This window comes from Globicephala melas, chromosome 16 (assembly GCF_963455315.2).
Source record: "Globicephala melas chromosome 16, mGloMel1.2, whole genome shotgun sequence".
Taxonomy (NCBI): Eukaryota; Metazoa; Chordata; class Mammalia; order Artiodactyla; family Delphinidae; genus Globicephala; species Globicephala melas.
Genome location: NC_083329.1, coordinates 30,978,240 through 31,006,040, shown reverse-complemented (window position 1 = coordinate 31,006,040; position 27,801 = coordinate 30,978,240). Strand labels below are relative to the sequence as shown.

Genomic DNA, 27,801 nt, shown 5'->3' with positions numbered 1-27,801 from the left:
AAACCCTCTCGTGCGCTGTCCTGTGTTCGATACCAACCACACGGGACTTACGGTCATGTAAACATTATTTAAAAATTATTCCAACATAAATACTCTTTTAAAGCTAACATACCACAGGTTTTAGCTCATAATGCCCATAGATGCCTTAATGAAATGCCATTCAAAACTACCTCACTGTTTAAAGTACGCCTGGAGGTTGCAAAATTATGTAAACAACATCCTCTACACTTCTCTAGGACAAGTGCCAAGTGTGGTGAATTCTGATTGCGGGTTGGTGACTGAGTGCTAGTTAGCCTGAGCAACGTCACCCATGCACTCTTGAACTCTACTGGTTTCAGGAAGTCAGTCACAGTAGACTTGTTCCACAAGGTGTTGATTCTTACATAACTTATAATTAACCAGTTTTCAATGATGTTAACCCCACGAGGGACCTGAATGGTCCCTCATAAGATGTCTTTGCACGTCTTGCAAATGCAGTTTGAGTTGGCTGTCAAGAGTCAAGGTCAACCACAGCAAGTGCCTCTAAAGCTGGAGGAATAGATGTTCTCAGCCCATGGAATTCCAAGGCCAGGCGGAGTCTTCTCCAAGTCAGCGAGGGCAGGAGGACAAGTCAGGATGTCTTCCTGGCAGATTAGGGACTCTCACCAGCAAATGTTCTGCTGAAGTTACAGCAGATGCCTTAGTCCTTTAATGCAGTTAGGGATGGGGGAGCCCAACGTGGGCAGGGAGAGCCGATGATGCAGAGGAAAGGCTGGAGGTCTCCTTGCTATGTGACAGGGATCCTCACACACCAGCTCCCTCCGTGCACTGCTTACTGTGATGCCTTTTCTAGTCCTGACGCCCATATTCTCAGGTTTCATGGGTGACGTGTCCCTGGCAGAGAGATAGCAAAAGTCTCCAGCCAAAGCTGTGAGGAGCACATGCGCTACAGCCAGGCTTTTATCCTCATTGCGCGGTGTAGACAGAAGATGATCCGAGTCTCCAGGACACGGTCACACTGCCTGACACCTATGGAAGCCCATCCGGAAATAGAGGAAGGACCCACCCAAGAGTGGGCTTTTACCTCATAGGAGCAAGGGACAAGGAGAATGAACAGGCATAGCTTGAATAGTCAGGGACATCAAATCTTAAAAACTCCATGATTGATAACATTGCAGCTGGAATCAAAGGAACATCTTCTCTCCTTGTTTTGGCCGAACTTCATCAGATACACACACCTCCAAGGCTAGATGTTGAGTTTTTGTTTGAGAATAATACTGCACACTGCTTTAAGGAAATTCACAAGGTGCCATTGTTATAACAAAAACATTCTCATTTCCTGTTTTCCAAGCACAACGTTATTTCTTCATGTGCAGGGCATCCTGGAACTTGGTGCTCGTGTACTGGGCCTGAAAGCCCTTCTTGTTGATGGTGTCGTCCGTGTGGAATCGAATCATCAGAGAATCCCCTGCAGAGTAGATTTCTTCCAATGGCTGAGGGGAGGAGAAAGGAAAACCAGAGGGACTTTAAGCCAGTTGGCTGTGGTTGGAGTTTAAAATAAGGAGAATGAGACAGAACTTTACACAAAGACATAGGATGGCTGACGATGCCACGAGGCATCCCTGGCACCAGAGGCTCTGAAGGGCAACAAAACAAGCTCTTTTTCAAAGGAAAGCTTTTCAAGATCTGCTCTAGAGAGCACCCCCGCCCCCTGCCCCAGCCGTGCTTTTCCAAAGACAATCTGAAATGCATAGAATCTGTTATTTATTAAGTGCATAGATTAATTAAGTGCACTTCTCTAAGCACTTTCAGATCTCATCTCATGTAAACTTTACAACAACTTTGTAAGGCAGGTTCTATCTCTATTCTATACTTGAGGAAACTGAGATGAGACTCAAGTTCACACAACTAGATAGGCTGCAAGCTCAGGTTTTTCTCACTGTAAAGTGTATACCATGAATCACCCGGCTCTAGGGTCGCCACTGTGATGTGTCTTCCAGGAGACCTAAGACAGAGACCACTGTTGAGGTCCATGTCCTGTCCAAGGACAAAACATGGGACGGAGCCACTACATTTGTCAGAAAGGTTTTGCCAGGTGGTGGATGAAGGGGAGCCAGGTTCTGAGGCTGCTGTCTGACAGATTCTAACGGAACCAAACTGGGCTTCCCGTACATTTCACTGCTCAGGACCCTCCGAGGTTTTCCTCTGCATGTGGACCCCACAGTTTGAAAGACTTCAGCTCTCAAAGGCACTGCATCAGCTAAGTCACACTTCGGCATCCTTTCTTCTTTGGAGGGTGAGAGAAGATGAAGGGAAATTATTCAAAGACTCATGCAAATGCCAGTTTGAGGTTCTGTTTAGCACAAGCACTAATGACTCCAAAATGATTTAATGTAAGTCCAGCCAGTTGCAAAGAAGCTTGAGTGATCAGCCCTGGAGGTGGACAGTGCCCAGCATGGTACAGCCAGAGAGGGCCCAGGACACTGAGCTGGCTGGTCCACACACTGTCACTGAGCACCAACTACGTGCCAGGCCCTATTTCAGGCGCTGGGGAAATAGTGATCAAAACAGGCCTGCCCTGTCCTGAGGAGGTGGCCCAGGAAAGAGGTGATAATGAGAAAAATGATCATGACCTTGAGCATAACTAATATGTTTGGAGTAAAACAGTGATTCATAATTTTCACAGGCATTTGGTTTTATTGGGAGAGAGAATTGTGAATATGTGGAATATGCAAAAGTATAATAAAAAAAATTTTTAAAGCCTGAAGGCTAAAGAAAAATGGGTGTGGGGGGGTAGGGGGGCGGGGAGAGACAAACCCTTTGCAAAACTAGGCAGTCCTAAAAAGGTCTTGCTCTTACCTAGCTGACCTCGGTATTAGGTCCCCGGTACCTCCCAACCTCCTCTGCGAATACCCTCCAGTTTCCCTCTGTGCTCCAGCAGAGCGGGCCTCCTGGCTGGTGTTATAAGCAGCAGGGACCCTGACGCACGTGTGTCTGACCCAACAGCTCCGCGGCCCGCCTCCCCCGCATCCCCGGGACTCACCCCGGAGCCGCAGAAGCGGCCGAGCCTGGGCGCCGTGCTGTCGTAGCCATCGTACGCTTCCATGTAGTCGTAGCCACAGTCGGCCTCCTCCTCGACCTCAAAGGTCCGGAATATCAACTCCACGCCGTAGCCGTCCTCCGCCGCGATCACCCAGTCGCAGCGGGCCTGGCTCGGGTAATTGTTGTCCCCAAACTGGGCATGGGAATAGAGCTCTTTGGTCTGCACTTCGGCCTTCAGCCTGCCCCCGCACTCTAGAGCGGAGAGAGAAGCGCGATGCCCCCTCCGCACAGAGAGCGCACGCTCTGCATCCCCTCTTCCCGGCCCCCAGTTTCTCTTCACACCCTGTGTACAGGCCAGTTTTCTCCACAAAGCCTGGTGTGTGCCCTGTGCGAAGGGTCGGGAAAGTTTCATCAGCCCATTTTACAGAGGAGTAAAAGAGATCCAGGAGTTTCAGGGCTCACTGGCGAGTCCAAATTGACCCTTACGTACAAACCAAGGTCCTGTGTTCCCAGATTGGGCCATAAGGAGGCCTCGGGGAATACCGGGGCGTGCTACTGACAAAAGCCTTTTCCCCTCTCCAGTTATGGAGACCTGGGGCCAATGGATGATTTGCCCGCCTGGTCGCTGGGATGTGACGGATCATTACCACTTTACTGCGTGGAAGCGCTAGAAGCATTTGAAAAGGGCTCACACTTGCCCGGCCGACTTACTGTAATTCGTTATTTTGCCAGCAGAGGGCACCAAAAGCACACCAAAACTGCTGGTGAGCGCTCAAACCAGAAACCTCAGAATAGACCTGGCTGGAACCTGCATTTGAGAGCCTAACTATAGGCCAACTTTGAAACCCCTGTGAGTGTTACAGGCGAGCTGCGCCGTGTACTTTGGACTTGTATTCTGTAGCCTTGGCTTCTGCGTTTTTTCACTGGGACGGTAACTCTGGTTGGCCTGAGTCCCATCCTACCATGTGTCTAGGCTGCTAGAGACCACATAATAAAAATGTGTAAATGAGAGGGATGGGAAATTAGAAAGCAACAGAAATTCTGAAGGCAAATTCCTCCACAGCAGGTCCTCAATGTGTTCCATGCCTCCTCCCTCTGGCATGGCTTCCACACTATCTGGTAACATTCCCCAGCCCAGCTGGAGCTCCATGTCCAGCCTGGCCCCAGTCCTGTCCGACTGCCAACTCTTAATCCCATGTGTGCTCTAGCTTAGAATTTCTTCCAGGTCTTTGGGAAATTTCAAATTCTTGAGACGTGGCTGGCAAGGAAATGGGCACTTAGCAGGGCAGGATGCCTTCCATCCATCCTGCCAGATCCCCTCTCCATTCTTCCCCACCTGCTCTGGGCCCCTGGAGGCAGACCTCTGGGTCTACATGGATGAGCACTTTGCCTTCATGATCCAGCCACAGGGAACACCAGCAGATCACAGGAGGGAGGAGGAAGGTCAGGGCATTAGTCCCAGGCCCCCTCCTTGCCTGGTCCTCGCTCCTGTTGGGGGGCCCTCTGTTTGCTCCCCTCTATCTCTAGGCTCCAGGAACCATTCCCTCCTCTGGTATCCAGGCCAGGGGTAGTAACAGCCTTGCAACCTAGCCCTGGTCGCTGCGCTGTCCCCATGGTGTCCTCACACCCTGCCCACCCCTCTGTAAACAGTCCCTTATTAAACTCTCTTCAATTAACGATTCTACCTGAGTGTGCCCCCATTGCCTGAAGGACCCTGACCTACCCTGAGCACCCACACTCAGTCCGCAGGGACAAGAGGGTGAAGTCACTAGTTAGTGGCTTTTAAACTTCACCGGGGAAGTGACAACGCAGCCGTGAACGGTGGGGAGTTTTCTCCCAGGCAAGGGCCAGCCAGACGGAGAAGGTGCTGGCTGTCATTTTGTCTCACCTGATTCATGTTTTCTGGTTCTGGGAAAAAACTGGGAGGAGGGGCTGTTAAAGGGATCAGAAAACCTCACAGTGATCGTCATCATGATCTCAGACTCTGAGTGGGCTGCACAGTCACCGCTTTGCCAGAGGGCCAGGATCAGAGAGTCAAAGTTGCTTCAAGGGTTCTAGTCCCAGGTTGTATCCTTTAAATGCCTAAAGAGCAGAGCCAGTGTTCTTACTGACTTTCTTCCGTTTAACACAGTAAATAATGTAAGTTATATGCATAAACATTTTCCTCCAAAGGGCTGAATAAAGTTATTTATTTCAAGTGAGGAAAAATAATGGGGAACAAAAACACTTTTCATTTTCTGGAACTGATCCTTGGAGGGTACAAAGGGCTACTCTCCACCACTCAGCACCCAGACTCAGGGTTTCACAGACCAGCAAAATGACAAGTAAAATTTTAAAGGCGGGGTGGGGGGCGGTGGGAGGAAGAAAGAAAGGGAGGAAAGAAACATGGCGCCGACAAAGGGTTGCCCCTTTCAAAGGTTGTCAATGAAGGACATTAAAAGAAAACAACCCTACACCTATGGTTGCCCATGTTTCATTTTAAAAGGGACATGTTATCATACACTGCTCATCCCCCATAGTCAGAATTAAAGGTGGTCCTTCCCCTGCCTTGATCACCCATCTATCTCCAGTCCACATGGGGATCAGCTGAAGGCCGGGCTCCCAGCCCACGCACCTGTGCTGTGCATGGCTTGGAATCCTCTCCTCTGCACCGAGGCGTCTGAATAAAAGCGGAGAAACAGGCTGCTGCCCGAAGCCACCACGGGGTCTGGCTTCTTGCTGCCGCAGAAACGGCCGAGGACCGGGGCCAGGCTGTCGGGCCCATCGTGAAGCTCCAGGTGGTCATAGGCACATTCCTGGTGCTGCTCGATCTCAAACTCGTTAAACGTCTAGGGATGGAAGAGCAGAAAGTGAGGCAAGGTCACTTCAGCTGGGGCGGGCCCCCCTCTCCCGCGGTGGGAGAGGAAGGGGCACGAGGACACGCATCTGCCCAGCCAGCTGTGCAGGCGGCATGGAGCCCGTGGTGATGGTGGCCACATCTGTTGAGCAGGTCTCCAGCTGGCCCCTCTCTTGGTCCCCAGAACAACCCTATGAGCTGTTGCTACCACGACCGCTTTGCGGATAAGATGGCCGGGGTCAGAGCGTTTCGGTGCTTGTTGTGCTCCTCTGGCACATCCTGCGGCTTCTCCCTCAACGATGAGAGCAGCAGGGACCAAGGTGTTCACTCTGAGCCAGGGGCTGTTTTAAATGCTTTGTAAGTAGTCATCCTCACGACCCTGTGAGGTGTCCACCATGAGAACCTCCACCTTACAGATGAGGAAACTGAGGCACGGGGCTGTCGGATAACTTGCCCAAGGTCACACACTGGCAGAGTTGGGCCATGACCAGGAGGTCAAGGAGCCCTTGCGCTTAACCTCTGCACTGCACCGTATGAACGAGGCTTCATGAAGTGCGCGCTACTCCACGTCATTGTCCTGAGAGTGGCTGGCCAGAGTTGAATATTTTTTTCCATGCAGAGCCCTGCATTTTCTCACTCAGTTCTGATAATACTGTAAGGGAAGAGCTACTATTATCCCCAGTGTGCAGAAGGGGAAACTGGGTCTTAGGAAAGTTAAGTGGCTTGCCTACGTTCAGACAGCTAGAGAAGGATGGAGCTGAACTGGACCCCCAGCCAGCCTGACTCCAGGCCACACTCCTAACCATCACCAGGCTATACTGCCTCCCTCCTCTCTGTCCCCGCCAGACCGTCCCCTGAAGCAGGCCAGGGCAACCCCATAATTCCAGGCCGTAAACCAGGCTCTGCAGCCCCAAATGTAGGGCCTCTCAGGTGCTAGGACTGGCTGATGGCCTGCCCATGGCTACGAGGGGGATGGGACAAGGTGAGAGGGGACAGTTTAACTGAAGACTTGGACCCAATGACAGAGAGGGAGAGAGAACATTAGCTGGGGGTTGGAAGGGATCGCAATTCACAAGAAGGGGCCCGGGGTGACAGAGCAGAGATGGAGTTAGGGAGAAATAGAGGGGCCGTTGGCTTTCGTAAGAATGACACACACATCTTGTGTTTGAGCTTTGAAATGGGCAAAGCTCTTCACACTTATAGGAAGGGAGGTGGGGCCAGAGAGTTGGGGTAGGGATGGTGGCCAGGAGTAGGAAGCGGGGGCTGGTGGGACCAGGGTGAGCAATGCAATGGGAGGGTGACGGTGGGCCAGGGAGACGGGGTGCTCCCCAAAAGTCCATAGGACACCCTGTGGCTATCCCTGTGCAGACAAACACTAGCTTCCTGGTAAGTATTCAGCCCACACTCTGGTAGCAAAAAGGTAGAGCATGATCAGTGTACCCACCATCCACCTCCCAAGGAAGCATTTAAGAACTAGCGCATATGCATGTGCCTCAGATCAATTGGAGATCTGGGCTCACTCTGGCCACTGTGATCGGTTGCTTTATTTCCTCAGTACTGTAGAGAACAGGAAAAGACGTTTGGGGCAGTTACTAAAACCTTGTGGCCCTTCCAGGGAAGCGCCGCTACCAGCTGTGCAAATTGCGCGTTCCCAGCCCCAGGGCGCGCCATTCCCCCGCGGTCTTCAGAGATTTGTGTTGCCATGGCGATCGTCTTCCGGCAGACGGCAGCCTTTCTCTAATGCACTTGCTTTAATTCACCCTCGCCCAGATTCAAGGCTGTTCTGACTGACCCAGGAGAGCAGCCGAAAGCATTTCCTACGCGGACAGCCATGCATACGAGGTGCCCACGTGGGCACCCGTGGTCAGGGGCCCTGCCTTCACCCCTCGATGCCCCAGGCCTGCACCCGTGCCCAGCCTGGGCGCCCATTCATCCACCTGTCCTCCTCACCGCTCTCGCCAGTAAAGACCCACGCAAGTCCCTGGGTGATCGTCTATTTATCATCACCTTCTCCTTTGTTCTCTCCCCTTCTCCCTGCATTATTGGTCCGTGATGCAGGGGGACATCCATATACATTCTGAAGAGCTTAGCTATCTCCAGAGCTAGAATGACCCATTTAAAAACTGTTTGTCTGCTGGAATACAACAACTTCTCCGGAAGGCAAGAGGGCTTGTTTTACACTCCACGATCTGGGAGCCCCTGGTGGCTGAGAAACAAGACTTGTGGGAAAACTCATTTCTCTTTTGAAATAACCGAGCATGGTGCGCAGACCACCACAACCATATGCGTGGATGGGACTTTAAAGAAAGGCTGGGAAGATATATATTTTTAATTCAAGAGAGAATTAGCATACATAACTTAACCTCCTATTGTTAACTGGAAAAAATGTAAGTCGTAGAAGAATATGAAAAATAGAACCCGTTTGAGAAACGTGAGCAAGAAAAAGGGTACGTATTTGCTCCTGTGTGCACACACACAGAGATTTCTGGAAGAATTCACAAGAAAATGTTCCGAGAAGTCATTCCTAGAGTGAGCATGGGGATCTGGAAACTTGATTTCCACTTTCCAACCCTCTGACTGACTACATTTTTTTTTAAACTTGAGAATGTTTTGTTTTGTAAAATATTGTAACTGGAAACTATTGAATCTCAAACAGCGCTTGAAATCTGTGTGATGGGTGCCAGGTCATACTGACACCACTGTGAACAGGTGCTATTTACAGAGCTTTTCTCACCCACCACCCTGGGCGGAGGGCTTCAGGTGCCTCCTCTCTTAATCTGCACAACAGCCCGGAGAGGTAGGTTTCATTAGCAGCTCCATATTCCAGATAACAAAACTGAGTCCTGGAAATGTTGAGTAACCTCCCCACGTTTCAGAGCTGGGAAGAGGCCGAGCAGAGACTCAGACCCGTGTCAGCCTGATCCCGAAGTCCGTGTTGTCCATCAACTTTGAAAATAACTCACAAGTTTCACCCTGTGGCCCGCGGTTGAAGAGATGTTCCAGGTACACTCCCTCCGGCTCGGGTATTTGTCAGGCCAGTTGGGGCTCACCAGGGTCCCCTCTGCACTGCTGATCTTGTGCACACAGCCAGCTGGGGGTGACGGGGTGGGGGGACACAGAAGAGAGAGAGAGGTAATTCATTTGTGGGTCTCTTCCCTGACCTCTTGTCACATGGTCATAATATGTGAGGGCAGGGTTTGGCCTCAATAAAGGGTCCCCCAGCTCAGAGATCTGCTGATTTATTTGGCTTTGCTGCCTTCCTGGAGCCAGGTCACCTTTCTTACTGCTGCTATTCTCATTGTGATTGTCACTGGAAATATGGTAGAGTTAGTGGATGAGACCACAGGCCCTGGGGTCAGATGGGCCTCAGTTCAAGTCCTGGTGCCACCACCTACAAGCTCTGGGACTCTGAGCCTTGTGTCCTTATTGGTAAAAGGGGCGCCAACATTGTAGCGGAGATGCATGGATTAAATGAGATAATGCATGTGAAATGCTCAGGAAGTGCTAACAAAGATCTCCATCACTATGCCTCTGTCTTTTAGTTTCCAAAGCAATTTCAGTTGGAGGCTACAGATGCTGGCCTGGTAACCATGCTATTTGCAAAGAGTGGTCCCACGACTTGCTTAGTAAGTAGCGTTTTCGCCAATAGCTGGAATTTGTCTCTATCTGTGTCGAGCACTGCACTAAGCACTTTGATTGCATCCTTTCATTTAATCCTTCCCACCTTCTAATTGAGAAAATAAGCTGAGAGATGGCAAGTGACCTGCTGGTCGGGGGTAGAGCCAGGCCTGCCTTTGCTCTTGCTGATTAGGAAATAGAGGACGCTGAGGAGGTACCACTGCTGTCTCTGCCCTGTGGCTTCAGGCTGAGGCAGCTGGAGGTTGAGGGTGGGTGAGAGGGAGGGGCGGCTGCACAGAGGTTCCCCCTCATTGCTGCCTCTGCTCTGCAGCCCCACAGAGAACGGGCGCCAACAGGGGCAGCAGCTCAGACGTGGGATGTTCGCTGCCGCACTCCCTGCCACCCTGGGGGAACGCATACAGTTCACCTGATGGGACCTTAGCAGAGTTATATCCCTCCTGCCCGCCCCCCCCCATCCACGCCACAGGGGCTAAACAAAGTTTTTTTTAAGTTCCAGAATGACAGTTCCTTCCAAGTTCTTCCAACCCACCTCTCAACCCAACCTGTGACCTCCTGTGTCCAGGTCACAGCGCTGGGCTCGAGGGTGGGCTTCTGAAGATGTCTAAGCTCATTCTTTAACCTTCCGGGGAGGCCCTGACCAGTCTCTGTGGCGCCCCAGCCAGTATCTCCTAGTTCTGAAATGTTTATCCCAGAACAGGGGTGTGAGGTCTTCATATCTTCCCTCACCCTGATGTGCATGCGGGGCTCTGTGGTGGGGACAAGGCCTGGAGGCCTGTGTGTTCATCGAGATGCTCAACTCCCTTTGCAGGATGGGGTAAGAACATGGAAGGCCTTTCCCAGAGTGACTGGACGTGAAAAGCCATCTGGACTCCCAGTAGTGAATGGAGCCGGGAAAAAAGTCTTCCTCAAATTCTATTTTACTATTAGGCCTGCAAACGGTAAATATGATTATGACATAGATGGCTGATATCTATCAACATTTCAAGCGCTTAATATGTGTCAGCCTGTCTGAAATACTTTCTAAGCATGCTCTCATTTAACCCTCACAAAAACTTTAAGAAGGAGGTATGTTTAGTCCATTTGAAACAGAAGAGGACACTGAAGCTCAGAGAGGTTAACTAAGTCTCCCAAGGTCGCACAGCTAGTAAGTAGCAGAGCCAAGATTTAAACCTAGGTGGTCTGATTCTGGAGCCTGGCGTTTAACCACTTTGCAATAATAACCGTAGGAGAGCACTCAAGGGCCCCTACAAGCTTCCTGAAGGAGTGACTGCCCTGGTGAAAATCACTCTTGAGCAGGAAGGTGGGAGGAGGGAAGGCAGAAGCTGAGCCTCAGTTCGGGGCTTGCTAGACCTGGAAGAAGCGCCCCTCGCTCTCACTCTTACGCATGCGCACACTCGGGCAGCCAAGGTGAGCCTCCCTGCGCCCTCCACCCCGGTCACGCTCCAGCCTCACCCTCTTTGCAGTCCTGCCGGTTCTCATGGAGCCGGTAGCCGTTCCTGCACCTGCACAGGTAGCTGCCGAAGGTGTTGACACATTCGTGCTGGCACCCGCCGTTGTCCTTGGCGCACTCGTCCTTGTCTGCGGAGATCAACGGACTCTCCTAAGAGGAACCACCAACTTGGGAACGTCCCTCACAGCCCAGAACCCAGCTCAAAAGGAGTCTCCACCAGGGAGCCTCCCTGATTGTCCCAACTCTGATTATCCTTCCACGGGGCCGAGGGTGGGGCAGTATTCCTTGGCTACTACCTGGCCCTGGTACATGTTGAATTCCCCATGCTCCTAAAGCACTTTAATGTATATATAGGTTCTCCCCTCCTGCTCCCCACCCAAACCAAGGAGCTCCTTAAAGGATAGGCTAGTATTAATAATAATATTAACAATAATAAAAATAACCACCGTGCACTGAGTATTTACCCTGTGATGGACACTAATCACTCTATTATACCCTCTGTATTATCTAAGTTAATTTGCACACAACTTTAGGAGGGAAGTGCCTATGCCCCCATTTTACAGGTAGGAAAACTGAGGCTGAGAACGTTAACGTGCCCAAGGTTACTCAGTGAGCAAGCAGTCTGAGTGACCAGAGGCCTGGGCTGTTACTCCACGGCCCCACACCTCCTCCTGCCTGTGGAGCAGGTAAGCGTGCGAGCCTCGGGCCAGGCGGCCCAGTGCCAGCCTTGCTCCTCCACTTCCAGCTGTTGTGACCTTGGGGAGCCCTTGACTTCTGTACCTCAGTTGCCTTACCTGTAAAGTGGAGTCACTTATGGTGTGCTTACCTCACAGGATTGTTGAGAGGAGGAAACGAATTAGTACAGGGAAAGCACTTAGAACAGCGTCCAGCCCTGAGTCAGTGTTAGTTTTTATTTATTATTATGGATGGACTCAGATGTTAGCTGTTGTCGTTATGGATCTTGTAGCTCAAGCCGGCACAGTATGCAGCCCTCTCCTAAGCCAGCTTCCTTCCCTGTTAACCGAGGACCAACCTCCATCCGCGGCCCTCCCACCAGGATAACTTCAAGGGTCAGGGACATCTCCCTCCTCTCTGTACCCTCCGCCCACTGCGGGTAATGTGTCACTGAACACTTGGTGCTTTAGTTTTGCCCTCTGATTCTATGAGGACAACTAAGAATCCTTAAAGAGCCCGTAAAAAATAAAGAGATGAAGACCACCCAACACTTCAGTGCTGGAACCACGGGCTAGAAAGAGGCAAGGAAGGCTCCTCCCCAAGCCCTCTGGGAGCGTACAGCCCTGCCCACACCTCGGTTCCAGACCTCTGGCCTCCAGAGCTGTGAAAGACAACAGTTTTTGTTGTTTTGAGCCACCTGGTTTGTGGTCGCTTGTTTTGGTAGCCCTGCAATAACATAGCCACCACGCTATAAAACCAGGACCGAGGCACAGACACTGTGAGGGCCAGGGCAGCGGGCAGAGAGGGGCGGGAGGGTGCCCCGAGGCTGCGAGCCCGCAAAGCCGTGTTGCCCTCAGCCTGTGGTCTTGCCCCCAAACCTGCACACCTGAGAAGAAGTGGGCCCTGAAGCCGCGTTTGGAGACCGTGTTGTCGGACTTGAACTCCACGCGCATGTTGTTACTCTGCGAGGTGATGACTTCGGGCGTCTCAGAGCCACAGAACTTGCCGTGCAGCCCGGCATCAGGGGACAGGCCGCTGCGCACCTCCACGAAGTCGTACTTACACACCTGCAAGGGGGAGCCATGGGGAGCCGCCCGGTTCCCTCAAGTCCCGCCGCAGACCCTGGCGCATGGCAGGGCTGCCTTCCTGAGAGCTGTACCCTGCCAGGTGGGCAGTCGAGCTCTGTCAGGCCCAGTGGGAGGGTCCTCTCGACTCTTACTGGGATCCCTCCAGCCCAAGGTGCAGACAGGGGGCACTCCTGACTAGCTGTCCAGCTGTAGGGCTCTGCCTGGGCCTCGGCTGGCTGCCTTGATCATCCCGTGACCACCGCCCAAGGGAGGGAATGGGGTGTTTATGCCACCCTGGTCGCCAGCTGCATCTCACCGCCTCCATTCCTCCCAGCTGGATGCCAAGCCCCAGATTCCTACCCCAGGGGATGTACCTGTCCTGACCACCTCGCACCCCCCGCCCCCAAGACCCGCCTCCTCCTCTCTTGTCCTGATTCTCCTCGGATTTATCAGTGACGAGAGGGCCAAAGCCCTCCATCTGCAGAGGGTGTGCCGCTGAAACTGCCTCACCAAACACCCCCCCGAGTCCGCCCAGCTACAACCCCGCGACCCTAGGAGGCCACCTCCCCGCCTGCTGAGCCCCTCGCCAGTTTTCAGCCCTGAGCCACATCCCAACATGATCCCCAGTCAAATGGAGTGCAGAAACGTACATCACTGCCTTCCAGTTCAAACACTTCAAACTGAAGGGAGATCCGGTACTGAGCGGGGACCACCACTTGCCAGACGCAGTTTTTGTTTGTAGGATACTCCTTTGGCCACCCAGGACTGGTGATGGTTCCATTCAGCTTGGTCATGAAACCGCCACAGGCCACTGCACGGGGTGGGGGGGGGAAAAGCAAGATTCATCTGGTTTTATTTCCAAGTGGCTGCAATTTCCCCCAAGCAGCAGTAAGCCCTGCTGTTCTTTAATAACAACAACAACAAATAGACCATCTGAACTGGTTAATTCGGCCTCCTTTCTTCTAGTCTGTTTCAACTGAGGATTTGGAGGGATGGAGGGGAGGACAAGTCTTGACAGCTTTTTTAAAAAAGATGATGCGTTTGTGCTTACCTCTCACTCAGAGGCATAGCTGGGGACTTCACATGACTTGGACCAAGGATCACACACACACTTGTAGCTGCCCAGAATTTCAAGATTTAGAAATGTTTGCACCAAGCTATGCAATGTCCCTGGCTTCCATGAACAAGCAGTCATTCAGGTGGGCAAGGAAAACACCACCAGCCAGGTAGGAATGGAATGAATGAAATGCACTGTTCGTTGAGTCACACCGAAGTGCTCATACTTATTCTTTGCTTTTATTCGCTGCCTTAATAATCATATGAATTTCACACAGTCACAGAAGAAAATGAACCATGGTTCCACCTGCACAGTTGCTGGGGTGGAGTCCGATAAAGTCATCTCACGTTTGTGGCTTCATCGAGTTGTTTTCCCTCCAGGAAGGAGGTGGGTCATCCCCACAGCTGTCCATTGTTACTTCACAGCCAACCAGCTGCCCCATCTTCACCTGCCCCCCTTCTCCTAAGACTTGTCCCCCATCCCCTCTCACTCCAGCTTGGCAGGTCCAACACCAACCTTCACACGCCTTCTTGTCAGAGGCCAGCTCATAGCCAGGATCACACACACACTTGTAGCTGCCCAGAGTGTTCACACAGCGCTGCTCACACCCGCCGTGATCTGGCCAGGAACACTCATCCACCTCTGTTGGGGAGGAAGGTGACCATGGTTAAGTCATCACAAAGCTGCCAGGTCTGTTCCCCGTCGCTTTCCACATCCCGGGATTCCCTCTAAGAAAAAGAGCGACTCCTGGTGACCGCCCTCCAAGGAGTCCCCCGTCCACGTCTCAGAAACCAGCAGCAGCCACAGCTGCGAGTGGGATCTTGACAACACACAAGGCTAACTCGTTAGCCAGAAGCAGGGCTCCTTTGAGAGGAGACCGGGCCTGGTATAACTTCATTCTCTGAAGGGTTCAGTCAGCAGTATCTGTGATCTTAGAAAATCTCAAAGCTTTCATACCAAAGACGATCAATTTCAATGCCGTAAAATTGGGGGTCCCCCATAAATGCGGAACGTCTCAGGACGTTAAGCAAAGGGTAAGGACAAAGGGACACCTTCCTAGATGAGGATGTATAAGTATTCTCCAGGGACAGAACCAGAAGCTGTGACTTAGCATTTTGATCACTAATCTGAAGAGGTGATCTTCAAGGTTACAGAAAACGCTGGCTCTTAGGTGAACCGATGCCTCCAGGAGAAACTACAGGAAGAGGCCACAGAGAGACTCAGTTAGCGGGGGAGTTACATGGGATTCAGCACCGACAAGTGTCCAATGATGTGTCTGGGGCAATTAAACAGCAGCAAGGAAGACGCCGTCCAGAGGCAGAACGTGGGACTCATTGGAGAATCTCCCCGGACGTGTCAGCCCATGGGCCACTAAAGAAAAGAAAAACCCAGTCCATTGGGCATCTCCAAGAAGAGTATCAGAAGTAAAAGGAAAAAAATCATTGTTTTCTGTTGCCAAGTTGTGGTACATTTATCCCTAAAGAGCATGCAGGTGGTAGCCTAACAGCTGCAGAGTCTAATGAAAGGACAACTAGACACAGAGACATCTTCAAACAACAGCAGAAGCCCAGCCTAGGAGGAAGAAAGGGTTGGAGAGCGGGTGGAAGTGTTGGTTCCTAACGCCAGGGAAGGTAAGAACAGAGCAAGGCCAGAATTCACGAAATCTCGGGACACCTCGCATTACACATAAAATAAATGAGGACATTTTCAAGTTGGTAAAGACTTGAAAAGATCCCCAGTCCTGCCACCTCAGCAAGGATCCATTTAGTAACATTTCTGGTAGGTGGCTTTTCAGAGCCTGCTGGAAAACACCTAGAGATAGGAATCTTACCGTTTTTAAAGGTATTTCTTGTCCTTTGAAATTTGAATTGTTAAAAACTCTGACTCCTTGCAACTTCCAACCCAATGGTCCAGCAGAAAATGCAAACCTTTCAACCACCATATCTCCTTTTTCCAACTCAAATAAACTCCAACTCAAACACATTTCCTTCCAATCTCCCTGATCCATGAGGCACAAAATACTCATCAACCTGGTGGCTCGTCACTGGGTGCAGGACAGTTTGTAAATATCCCATCATTTCATATAGTGAGGAGTAAACTTAGGTGACTCTAAGAGTGATGTGTCCTTGGGCTCAACAAAAGCTTAAATAAGTTGGTCAGTAGGAGAGACTGGGTTTAGGAGACATGCTCTAGACAAGGGGTTGAAGTTGTCCTTAGCTTCAAACAAGTATAAGTATTAAGTTTGCTAAAGTAATAACAATCCTGCGATTATTTACTACTTTACAGTAGGCAAAGTACTTTCTCTGACATTTGCTAAAAAGTATAAAAGGAGGAGAATCAATAACAATGAGGAATAGAAAAAGTCCAGCCTTTCGAGTGAGCCAGACAGACCTGGGTTGGATTCACCAGGGGATCTTCCTTCAGTAAACTGGATGATTTGACCTTCTGAGCCTTCCTCCACTTTTAAGATGAGAATAATATCTGCTTTTAGGGTTGTGGTGATTGAAAATGATGCCTGTGAAGTACCCAGCATATAGACACTCAGTACACATTAGCTATTGCTCTAGGAAAGAGCAGGGTTGCTTTTGAAATTCCAGTGGATGGAGAGACACAATGATGGGAGTAGTGAAAAGGATACAGTTACCCGGCATCCCTGAATCAGGGAAGAGTAGAGTAGGCCTGGGGAGGGGAGAGAGAGACAAGGCAGGAACAGAAAGAAGGAAAAAGTATCAAGGATGGGCCAATGAAGGAAGACTAGATGGGCAGGAAGGCAGCACAGCAGAGTCAAGAAACTGGCGGGAGGGCGGAAAGGAACCATGGAAAGAGCCCATCAACATAGAGCAAGTTAAACAAAGGGCCGAGCTGGGTGGTTGGGGGAGAGGAGACTGATGCCAGAAGATGCAATGGGCAGGACACACGATTGTCATAGGCAAGAAAAGGAGGACCACTGATAAGTCTCCTGGCACCATCTTAGCCATGTGGAGGGAGAGAGGCTGGTGGATTGGATTTGCACCTAAAGCAAAGAGAGTATATTTCCTCCAAAGACTAGAAGGGTAGGGTGTTTGGCCCAGGAAGATGGGTAAAAGGTATACGTTTACACCTGAGCTCTCTCCAGAAAGAGCAGTGTGATGTTTGGCCATTTCCACCCCTGCTCCAGCTCGGGTGTATGGAAGTGAACCAGGGGCCCTGCTCTCAGGAGGAGCCTGGGTGTCCTCTGAATCACCTCCACACTAGAATGAAGTATCAGCTGCTTCAAGCCCACAGGCTCATGCTTGCTCTGGGCTACAGTGGCCAAGGCCAAGCAACCCAGAAAAATCTGGGAGAGCGTGGGGGTGGGAGAAGAAGCTGAATCAGGGCCCAGCTTTGCTGACTCTGGCTTTTTTTGGCCTTCCCCAAGTAGTACCAGTGAAAGAAGGAACCATTCTGAGATTAGATAATGAGATGACTCAGGTAGGATCCCAAACATTGTTTCAGAGAGAGTTAAGGAAAGGGAAGGCAAGGCACATCCCTAAGCTTTTGAAGTACCTTGAAGGGAGCCAGCCCCCCACATCACAGATCCCATGGTGGGCCATCAGTACTGGGACTGTGGAGCACGGGGATCAAGGTGGGAAACCCTCCCATTTATGTGGGGAGTGTGGCGCCAAAATGGCCCTGCCAGCCCGAAAATGCACTTGCCATCTCCCCAAGTAAGCAGAGATGTGAGGTGCCTTGCCTGCTGCCCGGCCAGCAGGCCCCGAGAGGAACTTCCATCTGGCACCAGGAGAGGGATGCAGAGGCCAACTGGCACCCTGGACAGAGCCACGTGCCAGCTGGGCCCTGGGCAGAGACTCCTGCCAACTGGCACCAAGGCAAGAGCTCCTTTGGCTGGTCCAGCTCTTCTGCGTGGCCTTTGTAGTTACTCTTCCACTTTCTTTCACTGGAGAAGTCCTGACACACGCACTGGCCCCTGTGTGCTCACAGGACATCCTACTGACAGCCTTGCTGGAAAAAGGCTGACAAAGAGCTGGCTGTGTCGGGGCTCTAGACCTGGGCTAACCTGTGCTAGACCCCATGTGACTACTGAACACTTGAAATGCAGCTATTCTAAATTCAGATGTGCTGTGAGCGTAAAACACACTGGATTTCCAAGACTTAGTGTGGAAAAAAAAAAAGCCATAAAATCTCTCATTAATATTGTGTATTTTGGTTACATATTAAAATGATAGTGTTTTTGATATATTGGATTAAATATAGTATTAAACCTAATTTTGCCTCTTTCTTTCTCTGCTTTTTTTTTGTAAGGTGGCTGCTGGAAAGTTGAAAGTTACATTCATGGCTTGCATTTGTGACTTGCCTCCTATTTCTGTTGGACGGCACTGCTCTGCACTGTGGTCTCTGGCCTCATTCACTCGCGTGGGAACCCTGAAAGGTAGGCAGAGCAGGGAGCAAGAAGCCCAGTCCACAAATGAGAATCTGAGCCTTATTCATTCATCCACTGCCCTGTAAGTATTTATGGAGCCCCCTGTGGGTCTGGCACTGTCAATACGGAGGAGGACAAAGCAGGTAGGATCAAGTCTCAGAAAGGAAAACTGACCCTGAGAGCAGCAAGCTGGTAAGAAGTGTGTGGGCAGGGCTAGACCCCGAACTGCAGAGGCTGGATCCAGGGCCCTTCTCCCTATACTCCCATGGCAGAAGGGTGACGGATGTCAGCATCAAATCAAAAATTCAAATCCCTTCACTTAACTTTCCTGTGGCTTTCAGGTCTCTGCAGAGGAGAGAGAATGAGCTGTGAAGTCCTACACATGCAGGGCCTACTTCTAGCTCGGCCACCTTAGAACTTCAGTTTCCTCAATTTTAAAATGGGGGTAATGATGCCAAGCAAGGGGCTGTCCTGAAGACAAAGTGAGGTAGCTGGTACAGCCTCTGGCATACTCGATAGATGTCTTTTCTTTCTCCTTTAATAGGTCCCAAAGAGGCTTCCACCAGACCTGACTCCTCTTTTAAGATTCAGGGTCAAGGTCAATGCTGTATAGTTCTTCTCTTCTAAATGTGGCTCTCTACAGTCCTTCTTTGTTTTTTTTTTTGGCGGTACCCGGGCCTCTCACTGCTGTGGCCTCTCCTGCCGCGGAGCACAGGCTCCGGACGCACAGGCTCAGCAGCCATGGCTCACGGGCCCAGCCGCTCCGCGGCATGTGGGATCCTCCCGGACCAGGGCATGAACCCGTGTCCCCTGCATCGGCAGGAGGCCTCTCAACCACTGCACCACCAGGGAAGCCCTCTACAGTCTTTCTTAACATAAAAAAGATGTCAAGCTGGGCCTGTGCACTAAGTTAGTGTAGATGGGCTTCAATTAACACCTTTACAGGCATCTAAAAAGCTGTTTGCCAACTGACATGTCCTTGAATATCTAGGCTGGGTGCTGACCCCACCCCCATGCTGAGTGAGACCCTCCTCCGATGTCAACACTTCACTATCACTGCCCACTGGCTCACAGGTCTCCTTTGTCACCATGTTCTCCTCTGTCCCACAGCCCCTGAGACAGTTTGGTGACTGCTGAATAAATGTTAAAGGTAGAAGAGGGAGAAGATGGCATTTTCTAACCACTAAAACGGAGCTAGTTATCATGGCTGCTCAGAGCAGGCCAAGGTTCTAGACTCAGTCCCTCACAAACTGGTTTAGCATCACAGATAGAAACACCCCTCTCCACTGCACTGACTGGAATCTCCAGTAGGGTTGCCACAAAAAAAGCAGAAGGATCCATTAAAGTTGAATTTCAGATGAGCAATTATTTCTTAGTACAGTATGCAATATTTGGGACGCACATATACTAAAAGATCATTCTTTATCTGAACTTTGAATTTAACTGGGCAAACGGTTTTTAAAAATTTGTTCAATCTGGAAACCCTAACCTCCAGTTTTAGCTGGTCCTCTCAAAGATTGCAATGCTGATCGTCAGCAGAACCAGGAATGAGATGTGGGTGGGCCAGTGCCAACTGGTTACCAGTTGTCTTACTGGAAAGAAGCCCCAACACCTAATTTACGGACCTGGGGGTGGAAGTCAGGGAAGGAGAAGGACAGGAGAATTAGGATAAACAGAATTAGAATAAAACCTCACGATTATTTGTGACGTGGTAAGTAAAATGAGGTCTCCCAAAGTCGTCCACATCATAGTCCTGGAACCTGGGGATGTTACCTTACCCTTACGTGGCCAAAAGGACTTTGCAGATGTGATTAGATGTGATTTCAGGTTCTTGAAATGGAAGATTATCCTGGATCGTCTGGGTGGGCCCACTGTAACCATAAGGGTCCTTACAACTGAAAGCGGGAGGAGGAGAGTCAGGGTCAGAAAAGGAAACGTGATGATGGAGGCAGAGGTCTGGGATGCAGCCCGAGAAGGTCCCAGCTGCCCTTGCTGCTTGAAGACCAAAGAGCACCACCAGCCAGGGAGTGCAGGCGCCTCCCCTACAAGCTGGAAAAGGCAAGGGAATCTGACCTCGAGAACTGTAAGATGGTAAGTTTGTATTGTTTTAAGCCACCACATTTGTGGTCATTTGTTACAGCAGCGATAAGAAGGTGACACACGGCAACTGCAAGAAGTTGTCACATCATTTTTTCCAGAGAGAAAAATAACTTCAGAGATTCCTTCCTTAGAAAAAAAAATTAATGGGACTAAACATGACACCATGTGTGTTCACTTAATGCTATTTCATTTTCTCCTGACAATAACTCTGCGATAACCTGATAGTATTGTTTCTACAGGTAGAGAGATAGGGGCTCAGAGAGGTTTTATAACTTGCTGTAGGCGACCCAACCAGCGCGGCCGCTAAGTCAGACGGGGGTCTCCCCAGGCTGAGAGACACCCAGCAGGTGCAGTCTGGGCTAGGGTGAGGGGAGGGCTGTGCATCTCTACTTCTACTAAGGCATCTCTACTAAGACTCCCATGTCCTTCTTCCCACCACAACCACTAGGCGAACTGCATTTGAAATACACTTGATGTGGCTTGGGTTTTTGGTTTTTTGTTTGGTTTTGCTTGGGAAAGAATTAAACTTTGTCTCCAAATATTCAGAGCATTAGGATTCTGCTCTGTTTCTGTTTGGGTTTGCTGTCCCCAGATGGCTCAAAGCAGAAAAAAAAAAAAAATCCCACACACTTGTGTGGTACTTTTCAGCTTATGAAGTGTCTCCACAGCCATCATTTCATTGGGGCTTCACAGCTGGCTGGGTAAAATGGGCAGATTTCCTTCTCCCTGTTTTACAGAGAGGAAAGCAGGGGCTTCAGTAAGGACAAAGGGATGCTTGCTCGGGGTCACACAGCTTGAAGTGGGTTCTTCTGACACCATCTGCTCACCTAAAACCTGGGAGAAGGGGATAAAGAGGGGGCAGATGGGGAGACAGAGTAAGGAAGGGACCAGGAATTCTGGGTTAGCACAGCCAGGAGCCCTGGGAGAGGAGGGAGGAAGGGGTCACTGATTGGGGACCACCAGTTGCAGATTGGATATCTCCATTCAGTGGCTGCTGGTGTGATGGTGGGCGCCCAGTCACAATGCATTGGGGAATAGCCGATATTTCCTCTTAGCATGTGGTCTGAGGAATTCCAGGGCTCTGAGAGCAGAGAAGGAAAACCTATCTATTCAAAAGAGTCTAAGGATGGACCTAGAGTCTGTCATACAGAATGAAGTAAGTCAGAAAGAGAAAAACAAATACCATATGCTAACACATATATGGAATCTAAGGGGAAAAAAAAGGTCATGAAGAACCTAGGGGTAAGATGGGAATAAAGACACAGACCTACTAGAGAATGGACTTGAGGATTTGGGGAGGGGGAAGGGTAAGCTGTGACAAAGTGAGAGAGTGGCATTGACATATATACACTACCAAATGCAAAATAGATAGCTAGTGGGAAGCAGCCACATGGCACAGGGAGATCAGCTCGGTGCTTTGTGACCACCTAGAGGGGTGGGATAGGGAGGGTGGGAGGGAGAGAGATGCAAGAGGGAAGAGATATGGGAACATGTGTATATGTATAACTGATTCACTTTGTTATAAAGCAGAAACTAACACACCATTGTAAAGCAATTATATTCCAATAAAGATGTTAAAAAAAAAAAAAAGAGTCTTAGGAAGCTCACTCTGCTGGGGCCAGGAATGCTGGTCTTCCCATGCCATTCTGCATCTGATTTTATCAAGATCTTACAGAGCAGTCAGTCCCTAAGGTGGCACTGAGGTTTGTTTCCTGTGAGCGCCACGCTTTCTCAGTCTCCCCCCGCCCCCTGCCCAGCTCTGCCCACTTGAGGGTAGGCTTGTAGACTGGGAGCTGATGCTTCTGGAGCTGCAGACCTGGGCTGCCTCTCTGGCCCACATCAGGGCATGCAAGGCAATGTTCTAGAAAGAGTTTGAGCTTCGGAGTCAGACTGTGTTTAGATTCTTGATCTGCCACTTAACTGAGTGACCCTGAGCAGCCCTTCTCAACCCTGATCAAGCATGATCTAAACCCAACTCAGAGGTTTATTTTGGGAATTAAATGACATAGTGTAAGTCAAGTACCTTGCACGGTGCCTGGCATACAGTAGGTGCTCAATTAATGATAGTGACTACACAAATATGTATTGTTACCAATGCTCAGTTTCACTAAGGTTCATGAAGTAGACCTTGGAAACTTATAAACCTAATTTCCAAGTGCAGCAGCACAACTTTCTGCCACAAAGAAGCCAAGGCTGAGCCTGTTCCCGAGTCAGTCGTGAACTCCGCTGGGGAATCTACGCACAGCTCTGAAACGCTGGCTGCCTCCTCACTGCAGGAAGCCTTGTTTGGCGCTAAGGTTCCCTATGGGTTTTGTGATTCTTAGGCCAGGGGGGCAATACTTCATCCTGTGGCTAAAATGGAAACAACTGCTAATTCATACCCTTGAAAAAATTGGCTGCAAAGCCTGCTTTATTGATAGAGCCATCAGACACAAACTTCATCCACATTCTGTTGGAGCTGGACTTTACATCCTCTGGCTTCTCATAACCACAGAAGTGGCCGATCAGGGCGCTCTCTTCCGCAGGGCCGTCGCGGATTTCCAGGTAGTCGTATGCACAACTGTCGTGTCTTTCGATCTAAACGGAGAAACGGAGACAACGTGAAAGACAGCAGCTTGGCCTTAAGGTTTTCAATTTAAGAAAGGAACCTAAATATCACTCTTAAAAATCTAACCAAGAGACAAAAGGACCCAAACGTGTCCTGGGCTTTTCCAAGCTGTCTCCTACTTGTGCAAGTCGAGGATGAATCAAGCTGCAAAGAGATTAAGTCATGATAAACAGGGAAGAAAGATTCAACAAAACGCCCTGGGATCCCATTCTAGACGACTTCTGCTTCAATTATTCCCCCACCCTCTCCAGCAGCCTTCAGCAAGGAGGCAGATGTGATTTCAAAGCCTGCAGAGGCTCTGATAACCAGATGTCCTGGCAAAATGCATCATGGACTTGAAATGGCCTCTTAGGTTCCTGTTTTCAACCAAAAAAATGGAAACGTATCTTTATAGAGCACAGTGTCTAAGATCAGCAGTACTTACCTCAAAAGCTTGGAAGGTGAGCCCCACGTGAAATCCCTCCGAAACCGTAATCCTCCAAACACATTCCTTGGAAGGTCTGTAGTCATCCGGGTAGTTTGGGGATTGAATCTGACCGGCATCTTTGTTAATGTCTCCCCCACAGGTAGCTTTAGAAAAAGAGCCAGGAGGAAAGGGGGGTCCCTGGTCAGACCCTTACTAAGGAAGTACACCACTAGGTGGCTCCACTTGCCAACATTTTCATTTCCATTCAACCAAGACTGTGCCTCCGGGAAGGCATAACCTCATGTGTTTGCAACTCTGAATTTTTCTCATATAAAGAAAATAACTGTATAGAGCAGTGGTTCTCTACCTTTGCTGTGCATCAAAATCACCTGGGAGATTTTTCAAACTATGGGAGCCAGGGCCACATCCCAAGAAGTTCTGATCAAGTGTGTCTGGGTGATCACCGGGGGTTTGAGATCCCCCAGTGATTCTGATGCAGAGGGTGGAGGTCTCTGGTACAGAGTGATGTGTACACACGCACACGCACGCTATTTCCTTTATAAAAACAAAGCTCTGGCCTCTCCAAAATTACAATTTAAGTCCCTAAGGGGCCTTAATAACTATTTAGTGTTTTCCTTTGGGTGGAGGGCGGGCACAGGGGTAACTAGCCAGAGAAACCCAATATGTGGAACAAACAGAAGCAGAATTGCCCTGGTGGCAGCTGCCTAGAGCCCAGACCTATTGGTTCCCTCAACTCAACCACGATGATGGCCTCAGAGGCCCTTCCAAGAAATGTAGCTGGAAATTCCTTGACATTGTCCAAAGTCCTCTTTTCACAAATGTGACTCAGAGAGGTTTGGATTCTTTGCTCAGGCTCACACAGCTATTCAGAGGCTGCTTTCATTTCCAAAGTGTTCTATAACCTCCAACACAACACCATCCCTGCTGGGTGGTGACAGGTAGGTGGCGCCTGTCCTGAAGGGAGCCCAGCTAGCCTCTCAGCTTCCATAAGGTGGGAGAAGGGGACGGTGCTGCCCCACCCTCAGGGCTCCGGCAGCTGCCACACGTGCAAGGGTGGGAAGGGACACCGGCTGCATGTGAAGGACTGAGGCACATCAGGAACCATGCCGGCGGCTCCTCTCATCATGAACAAACCTTCATACACCGCGAAGAAGCCCTTGCCCAGGATGTTGCTGCTGCTTCGGAATTCCACCCAGAGCCGGCTGTCTGTGGAGATGAGCGGCTCCGGGACTTTGTCGCCACAAAATCTACCTGGGGAGCGGAAAAGAACGGTCAGGCTGCTGGCGGACAGGACGGAGGGACTCAGTGCAGGCAGAGAGAGAGCAGTGTTGCTTCAAATGCAGTTCAAGGTGAGCAGTCCTCGCTGGGCAACTCATCCTGTAGCACATACGGGATTAAAAGCTGGGATGGAAACAGTCACACGCCTGTATGCCTCCTTCAGGAGAGTCTCAGACGCCCATCGATCAAATACCCTGCGTGTGGCCCAGGCACCCCCTCCCCTACCAGTGGGTCTTGTTGAGGTGCTGAGGGGGATGAGGACGTCCCAGCAAGGCCAGTGGTGGGATGGTGGTCTGAGCGAGTGGTGAGTGTCCTCCCTGGTATTTCTATTACATATACACCCTTCTATTCGGGGAGCATGCCTTATGCCTTCCTTGTCTCGGGGAAGGGTGGCCAGAGGACACGTGATGACAAAATCAGTTCTTGGCTTTTGAATTCCACAAGTCTGGCCACAATACCAAAGATTTGGGAAAATACACAGTGAATAAGAGCACATTTCCCCTGCCTTGTAGTCTTAGAAAGATTCCTAGGATGGAGGAGCAAATCCTCTCCTAGAGGGAGAGAAGATTGGAGAGGGCACCATGGAACCTCCGAAAGGACCCTGTGCCCTGGGTGGAGAAGGTTGATAGAGACCCCAAGGAGGTTTAAGGAGCTGGGAGAAGCAGAGAGCTGTGCCCCCAGGGCAGTCCCTGGCACAGCCTGGAGGGGCAACAAGACCCTGGATTCCCCGTGTCCCACCTGGGGTCAGAACAGGAGTGTCTGTGTGTTTTCGTAAGACATTAGGCCAGGAGACTGGCATGCAGAGTTCTTCAGGGAAAGCGGGACACGACGGCAGCAACAGGACTCCTGGGAGGGGATGGAAGCGACTTTCCCATAGCCCAGAGGGCCTGGGGAGCCATAGCACGTCTCCCATAGAACGTCTTCTAGGGAGATGTGGACTTGGTACCAATCTGAACTGGCCTAGGGCAGAGCCAAGGAGGAGGCACCGCAGCCACTGAGGTGGACAGAGGACTGGAGACAAGAGGGGGATGAGGACATCCCAGCAATGCCAGTTGGGATGGCAATGTGCCAGACACCATGCCCTGGCACAGTGTGCCCCCCACTGGCACCCTGTGGGAAAAACCACAAATTGACTGTAATTAAGTTCCCACTACCTGATGGAAAGGGGCTCATAATTGCTACTGAACTTGTGGTATTGAACATACAAATAAATGTGTATTTCTTAGACACTTGGGTACATTGTGTGAAATTTGGACTTTTTACGGAGGAAAAGGGGGAAGGCCAGGCCTTCCCAGGACATGGTCATCCTTGGCCATATAATTTCCAATGCCACATAAGGATGGCAGCCAGGGCAAGAACGGGGGTGGGGTGGGAGATGGACTGAGTCATACTCATCATCAGCTCACAACACAGACCAGCCAGGGTCCCTCGGAACGGAAAGCGTCCGCGGCTCCACCAAGCGCTGACTGTGTGAGTCACTCGAGAATCCATTTAACATGGGGGGGAGGGGGAGTGACGGTTAATGGGTATGGGCTTTCTCTGGGGGACGATGAAGATGCTCTCAGACTGTGGTGGCTGTACAGCTCTGTGAGCACACTGAAACCACTGACTTACGTGCGCTAATGATGAGATGTATTATGGTGCATGAATTTTATCTCCAAAAAATGTTTTAAAGTCCATTTGACAGATGTTTAGTGGGTATCCTCTTATGGCCAGCACTGTGTTAGCCACCAGATCGACCCCTTGAAGCTGTAACGCTGCTCTGCCCTTCTGAGAACTGGGGCGGGGGGGTGAGACTGGGGGAGTAATAAATGTCACTACAGACACTACCTAGTGGCCAACTGTGGTCGACATTCTTTGGGGAGACACAGGGGTAGAGGTTGCTAATCTTCCATTTCCTTCTGATTCTGGTTGCCTGTAGCCTTTCGGATTTGGGGAGCTTAATATTAAGGGAGATGAGCTAAAACTGCTGTTGAGAATTGGGCAAGGAAAAATCCATCAGAAGTCTATACACTTCCAATAACGGTTCCTCGGGCATGGCCAATTAGTATCAATTAGTTCTTGGAAAACAGCATGTAAGCCTGGGGAAGTATTGCTCACGAGTGAGAAGACGGAGCCACTGAACAGCAGTGAAGCAATGACGGTTCACAAAAGGAACTCTCTTAGCCAAACCGAGTTTCAAGTCCAAATTTCTCCTTTTAAAACCCCAGCTGTCACAGCCGCTGGGGAAGTTTTCAAAAGAGAAAGGGACTTCCACCACCTTCCTGCCTAAGAAACCACGCACCCATGGGCCACAGGACCACCCGCCTCTGCTCCGTACCCCGGAGGAGACAGGAATTACCGGCTCAGGTGTGTTTTACTGCCTTGGCAGAGCTAGACTTGGTAGAATAAATTACAAATTATGTCTAAGCAACGTCTCCCCAGATCACCTTGTAATTCTTAACTAGAACCGTCTACATTGTCCCTGGACTGATGTCTCCAGATTCTCACCTTCACTGTAATGGTTCTGACAAAAGCTCCCTGTGGAATTGAACCAGACTATGCCAGACGCTGTCCTACACACTCTACATGGATTCTCTATTTGCCTCCCTACTACCTTCTGAAATAGGTGCTATTATTAATCTCACTTCTGAAAAAACTGAGCTTTGGAGAATCTGAGCTGAGTTACACTCAGGATTGTAAGTGGCAGCAGGATTTGAACCTTGGCAATCATCAGTCTCACGCTCTTCATCATCATCACCATCACCGCCACCACCATCCAAAGGAACTCATCTGTTTGAGGTGCAGTTCTGAACACTGCACCTTTTTTGGATCAGCAGACATCAAATCTGCTGTCTGGAATGTAATCACTATTCCCATTTCCCAATTTGGAAACAGACATATAGGAATGAAGATCAAAGACTCAAACCATAAAGCAAACTTGTGGCAACACCAGGCTGGCCAGTTTGATTCATGCCATCGGTTCTGCTCACTTGGGGGGCCGCCCCTGCCCAGGGAGCCCTTAGTAGAGGAGCCACGCGACACTGATTGGCCAGCCTGGCCTTTCTGAACTTCCCTCCCCACTTCAGGGAAGGCGGAAGAAAAGCCTTTGTGTGCGTTGTGGTGGGGCAGAATGCCCGAGGACCGTTCTGCCTACAAAAGTGCATTGTTAGAGTAATTCCTCTAGCAGAAATAAGGGAGGGGAATCCAATTAACAGGCCAGTGTTTCAGATTACTGGATGGTTCTGTATGCGGCCACCTTCCT

At 50.3% G+C, this 27,801-nt stretch overlaps 1 protein-coding gene across 1 annotated transcript in view; it reads right to left on the bottom strand.

Annotated features, from left to right (window-relative positions):
* Positions 1-1,322: 1,322 nt before the first annotated feature.
* Positions 1,323-27,801, bottom strand: part of TLL2 (tolloid like 2) — a 128,613-nt gene continuing 102,134 nt past the window's right edge. The window contains exons 11-21 of the mRNA XM_030865573.2: positions 24,414-24,530; positions 23,277-23,422; positions 22,626-22,821; positions 14,262-14,387; positions 13,339-13,499; positions 12,508-12,688; positions 10,949-11,074; positions 8,821-8,948; positions 5,636-5,849; positions 3,023-3,273; positions 1,323-1,472 (exon numbers count right to left, since the gene is read on the bottom strand). Of these exons, the coding sequence (XP_030721433.1) occupies positions 1,338-1,472; positions 3,023-3,273; positions 5,636-5,849; positions 8,821-8,948; positions 10,949-11,074; positions 12,508-12,688; positions 13,339-13,499; positions 14,262-14,387; positions 22,626-22,821; positions 23,277-23,422; positions 24,414-24,530 (1,781 nt within the window). The 3' untranslated portion in view covers positions 1,323-1,337. The remainder of the gene's footprint in view (positions 1,473-3,022; positions 3,274-5,635; positions 5,850-8,820; positions 8,949-10,948; positions 11,075-12,507; positions 12,689-13,338; positions 13,500-14,261; positions 14,388-22,625; positions 22,822-23,276; positions 23,423-24,413; positions 24,531-27,801) is intronic.